The 6,392-nt window shown below is 38.3% G+C and overlaps 1 protein-coding gene across 1 annotated transcript; it reads right to left on the bottom strand.

Annotated features, from left to right (window-relative positions):
• Nucleotides 1-1,318: 1,318 nt before the first annotated feature.
• Nucleotides 1,319-2,349, bottom strand: LOC112865700 (olfactory receptor 51B4-like). Its single transcript, XM_025928779.1, is given in 2 exon segments — nt 1,319-2,097; nt 2,100-2,349. Coding segments are annotated over 2 exon segments (1,029 nt in total).
• Nucleotides 2,350-6,392: the final 4,043 nt, after the last annotated feature.

Below are 6,392 nucleotides of genomic sequence, written 5' to 3'. Positions count from 1 at the left end.
AGGGTGTTGGGAGGAGACCCAACTAGAAGAACCAACTTAAGAAAAACCAGAAGCCTTCAGAATGTATAAATATTTAGGTCACAAGTATTATTATTATTATTTTAGTCTTTGTAATGTTTATTTTTGAAAAAGAGAGAGAGAGACAGCGACAGAGCGCAAGTGAGGGAGGGGCAGAGAGAAAGAGGGAGACATAGAATCCAAAGCAGGCTCTGGGCTCTTAGCTGTTGGCACAGAGCTGATATGGGGCTCAAACTCACAAGCCATGAGATCACGACCTGATCCCAAGTCGGACGTTCAACCCACTGAGCCACCCAGACACCCCTAGGTCACAAGCATTATTACCTATAACATAAACAACAGACAGTACATGATGGCTCACCAAAATGAACAGCATAAAACCTTACAAGATTTTGAGAAATTGAAAGAAAAAACTTCTCCATCAGTGCTACCATTACTTTTGCCAGGCTTTCAGACTTGATTATCAACAGGAAAAGTTCATGAAGTGAAAAAGCCCTGAGTTCTTTTAAGCAAAGGGAGATGGAAACAGGAGATTCTTAAATCTATACTCAATTTTTATAGAAGAAGAATATTAGTAAGTAAAGGATAAAGCCAAAAAGGAAAAAAAAATAGTATGTTGGTGTTCAGCAGCCATGGGCAGAGAACACGGGGTGCTAGGGTATCTGGTTTCAGCTGGCTGATAGGATATTGGTTGTGATTAGACTTTTAATCTGTATTAGTTTCCATTCAATAATAAAATCCACTGATATACTGAAGGAAACTGAGGGTTGAGGGTAAGCTTTCTAGAGTTCTGTACATTTGCTAGTGTTCCTTACCAAAATGTGTTTACTTTCAGAGCAACATGATTTCCAGTAGAGTAGATTCAAAACACAGAGACGAGGAAATAATATATCGCTCTAATTATCCTTTATATAACACACAAAATGTACTATCAGCTGCACGTCTTCATTCGGATGAAGTGTCTTTGATCCAGGCTGTTTTTTCCCTCATCTGACATTTTCTGAAGTACTACTTATTCTTCCTTCACTTACAGGATCGGGAATGCCTCATCTCACCTGTTTCCTATAACCCTTTTCCCCCCAAATCACCAGAATTTTCTCTTCAATATATATTATATCTTCTAATAAAATATTCTATACATTCTATTCCAATATACATTCTAATACATATATTATATATATTCCAATAAAACATTCTATACATAGTCTAGTCTAAAATATATATTCTACTACAGGTGAAATATTAGAATATATATCTACTCAAGTCAACTTGTAGTTTTATATGATAAGTAAAATCTCATCTAACTCTGAAAAAAAGAGATGGAGTATAAAATCAAACTTCTCTTCCAATAATGGGAGATGAAAAAAATCCCAGAGATCTCAAGATTCTGAAATACAAGCTCAAGCCCTTCTTGAGAAGAAAATAGGCGAATGATACTTCTCTGAATTTGCTTGGTCTTGATGCTATATATAATGGGGTTCATGAATGGAGGAAAGAGAAAGCAGACCTAGCTCATGGTAATGTGGATCACACGTGGTGCATGTTTCCCAAACCTGTGGATGAAGGTCAGGCCAATCACAGTAATATAAAAGACCAGAACACAGCTAATATGGGAGACACAGGTGTTAAGGGCCTTAGCTCGCTCTTCTCCAGAGGCGATGCCCATAACTGTCTTCAAGATTAAAATACAAGAGAAGAGAATAATCTGAGCATCTAGGAAGAAAGTCAAAGCAACCAGAATAACTGGATATACACGATTAAATGTAATATCAGCACAAGCGAGTTTCATGACATCTTGGTGGAGGCAAAAGGCACGGGAAAGAACATGGGAACGGCAATATGGGAACCAATAGAGTGACACAATTGGGGGCACAATGGACACAAAGTCCCTCGTTGGTACTCCAAGTCCTATTTTCATCACCTGGGAATTGGTAAGAATGGAGTTATACCTCAGAGGGGTGCAGATGGCAATGAATCGGTCATAGGCCATGGCAAACAAGACACCTGATTCCACAATGGACAGGGTGTGAATGAAGTAGGACTGAGTGAAACAGTCACCCTGGGAAATTTCCCTCTGGAAAATTGGACACCCAGGACTGTGGGCACTGTGGTTAGTGTCATCCCAAGGTCTGTACCTGCCAGCATAGCTAGGAAGTAGTACATGGGCTCATGAAGACTGGAGTCATTCCAAATGAGAAAGAGAAGTGTGCCATTGACCAAAAGGATGGAGAGGTAGATGATAAAGAAGGGAATAGAGATCCAGTGCTGAATTGCCTCTGAGCCCAGGAAGCCAGTCAGCAAGAAGGGAGCAGCACTGTTGTTGGACCACATGGTAGGGTTTTCAAGTGAAGAACCTTCTCAGGAGTTATGACCTCTAAAAAGGCAGTATTCTTTCTTTCTCTTCATCTTTCTGTAGCACAACATCAGTCCATTTTTCACCTCAAACCTTACAAGTTTTTGTGGATTTTCTCAGCCTTAATTAATTCACAAGACCTTTGCCTAGAACAGGAAATAACAATAATGCTGATCGTATTAAGAACATTAACAATTTACTCTTCAGAATCCAATTTGTATTCCTTGCATTACACTTTTTACTCTGAGTCCCCCAGATCATTCCCTTGGGCTCTATTTTTCTTCTCTTTGCTTTTTCATTCCTCCTTATATTTCTTTAATGTAGACGCTTTATGTATTTATTTCCAGTTTGGGCCAGTTCAGATTTTTTTCTCTTGAAACCAACTATCTGTTTGGCTCACTGATTAATCACTGAGAAAAATAGTTAATTAATGGAAATGAGTCTATTGCCATGGAATGTTTGGGAAACATAGTCATCAATATCACCATCTCAAATGGACTGTGAACAAGATGACTCATGTAGGGGTCTAGAGAATCTGAACAAGTAGGCACAAGTGGTAAACTCAGCCTAGAAGAGCGGAATTACTCAGCGGATGGCACTCGGGAAATTTTCAGTGCTGCCAAGGATCTGATGCCTGCAACACCAGGGACAAACTTTAAAATAGGAAGAGACAGGAGCTGAGAATTCCCAAAGGAAGTGAGAAGACGGGGTCCTGGAACAAAGGCCTCTTCAGAAACCAGAAGCCTAATACTTTTACTGAGCCACAGATTAAAATAATAAAAAAAAAAAAAAAGCATGAGTATTCGAAAGGCAAAAGCAGTATCAGAAGTTAATGGTTGAATCCAACTTTACACAGCCAGTTCTAGGAGGAAGATAAGGGCTCTCAGAGGAAAGGGATGAGGACTATAATGCTGGTGAAGAAAATCAGATAGACCTGATATTTGTGAATCTAGAAAGCCATGTCTGGAAAAATTAAGAATGGGCTTCTATAGGGAACTTTGAAATATTTTTATAATTTATTTATAATTATACTCTTATCAAATCAAGTTAGATTTGTTTGCATAAAACTGAGAAATTCTGTGACCAGTTGATTACTATAATGATTAAAGAAGGGGCACCTGGGTGGCTCAGTCAGTTAAGCATCTGACTTAGGCCCAGGTCATGATCTCACAGTTCATAAGTTCAGGCCCGGCTAACAGCACAGAGCCTGGTTCAGATCCTCTGTCCCCTTCTCTCTCTGCCCTGCTCACACTCACTCTCTCTCTCTCAATCAATCAATCAATAAACAAACAAACATTAAAAAAATTATTAAAGAGAACCACAAGAGAAACATAAGTTTCTCCCAAATCAATTGAATCAATATGTGTCCAGGATCTTTTAAAATATTGTTTTCTCTTATAAACATCATCACTGATAGCTCTAAAGAGGAATTGAGGAAGAATGAGGTGATAGTGATCTTTGGACTACCTCCATTTCACAAAAACCTATAAAAACAAGAACAGATTTTTTTTTTTTTTTTTTTTTTAGAATTTGGCACATGGTGATATCTGTGACTGGGGCACCTGGGTCGCTCAGTCGGTTGTTGAGCATCTGACTTCGCGGTTCATGAGTTGGAGTCCCACTTTGGGCTCTGTGCTCAGAGCCTGGAGCCTGCTTCACATTCTGTGTGTGTCTTTCTCTCTCTGCCCCTCCCTCACTCACACTCTGCCTCTCTCTCTCTCTCTGTCAAAAATAAATAAACATTAAAAAAATAAAAAATAATATCTGTGATAATGAGCAGTGGATGGTGGAGGGAGATAAATAAAGAAAAGATGAATGTGCTATGGAAGTGACCATCCTATCTGGGGGATACTGTCAGTGACAGAAAGGTTAATCTGGGCACCAAAGTGGCAGGTACTCTGTTAATGTGAATACTGATAAGATTGCTTAATAACTTGATCCACTGAACTATAACCGATGTGGGGCTCACTTTGCACTTATCTACCTCCACACAGGATGAATGTGTATATCATTATAAATCATAATTCCTACCAGCCATATATCCTTAACCTTCCAGCACTGCCTTTCTAATAATGGGGAGATAGAAACTAGATAAATGGTACAATTTATTGTATGGTATAGGGACAAACAACCTCTTTGGACCAGCTGTCACCTAGAAAGTGGACCAGAGGGAGGAAGCAGGAGAAAATTCAAAGTTGTTTAAAATGTATGGTGTTGTAAAAGTCTGAGTTTGGATTTTGAGCGGGTTTTGGGAATTTGGGCTCAGCAGGCTTTAGGTTCCAAAATTATGTGGTAATCCTTTTGTAAATAACTATTACAATTTACTAATATTTTTTATTAACCCAATTTAAAAGTGTACCTTATTCATTATCTGTACTCCCTAGTGTCAGCCACAATGGCATTTAATTATGGCAAATTTCGCAGTGCCAGGAACCATCCACATCTCCCAAATATTCCAGGAAGAGAGCTGTCCAGTTAAAGGATTCTCTTAATATGCGCTATATGACATTAGTGCCAGTGGTAACTTCAGTGGAAATTCTCATCACCATCAGGTGAGCCTACAAGCTCAATCAGGAATGCAGAGATGGCTGAGGTTCACTGTCTCCTCACCCCACTCTGAGGGTCTTCTTTGGATTGTTTCTCTGAAAGCAGCTAATCCTGAGTCCTCAGAGTTTCCAAGTGTCACACAGATATATCACTCAGTGTCTTCAACTTGCCATACTGACAAGGGGCTGGGAACTGTTCCCAAAAACAACCATAAAGACCTTTTGAGAAGGGGAAGAAGAGAGCACATTAGAATCATATTGACAAAACAGGAAAATCTCTTTTCTTCTGGATAATCTGCAAGCACCCCATACAATCAGTGTCTCCTGATTCCATTTCTTCACACTTAACTATTGCCTGAGAATTTGTGCTTTATATATATATATATATATATATATATATATATATATATATATGGCATACATATATGTCATGTGCTTATATATATGTATATGTGTCACATACACACACACATATATATATAGTATATTATACACAGTGTATATAGTATATTACTATACTTATAATGGGAAGCCATGGGCTGGAGACAGCACTCAGAAAGGTTTTAGATTTTAAGTGATTATTTAAATCTTACCTGAGGTATGAATTACTATATGAAAATAGATATGGAGAGAAAAGTTGTGAACCTAGAAAAGCCTGCATTTTAGGATAAAATAAAAAAGAAGATCTCAAAGGATAGGGACAAAGAAGTAAGCAGATATATAAGAGGACAATAAGGGTGATCTGTAATTACAAAAGCCAGTAACAAAGAAATTTTATAGAAGTAAGTAGTGCTGTAGTTTAATAGTGCAAAATGTCATAGAATTTCCAGGTAAGATAAAAATGGAAAATACTTATTGTTTTTGACAAATAGGCCCTTGATGTTCTTAACAATTTCAGTAGAATGGTAGGAATCAATGCCTAATGACTGTGAAATGGAAAGTAAATAACCAGAAAGTAAAAAATATATATTTTTTACATTCTTCGGATGAGAGCACCAGGCCTTCACGAGGTTAAATAATTTGTCTAAGGTCATACAATTAATATGTGACATATAGGAATTCAAACTCAGATTTATCTGACCTCCAACCTCAAGTCCTCAACTGACATCCGTTGACTATAAACGGTAGTTCTCCTGTCCAAGACTGTCTTTCCATAAGTTATCCCCTCTCGTTAATTTTTCATTTCATTAACAACAATGAAAACAATGAAAATTAAATGCTTTCTTGTTCTTTACAGAACTGCATAAGCCAGGTAGAAGAGATACTTTTAAAGCATCCCTGCTGTGTTTGAATCCCTGTGCTTCCTCACCTGAGCCACAGCTTTGACTTTATGGGTCCTGAGCACCATTGAGGAGGGGTTTGTGGCTGCTTCCTCAGTGTGTATTCAGAGTCCCAAGGAGAGATACATTTGTTAAAGAATCAACTCCCATGGGAGACATTCTAGCTCATTTCCACGTCCATTTGGGAATACCAAA

Source organism: Puma concolor, chromosome D1, assembly GCF_028749965.1.
Source record: "Puma concolor isolate L17-30 chromosome D1, mPumCon1.1.hap2, whole genome shotgun sequence".
Lineage (NCBI taxonomy): Eukaryota > Metazoa > Chordata > Mammalia > Carnivora > Felidae > Puma > Puma concolor.
This window is presented reverse-complemented; position numbering and strand designations above follow the sequence as displayed.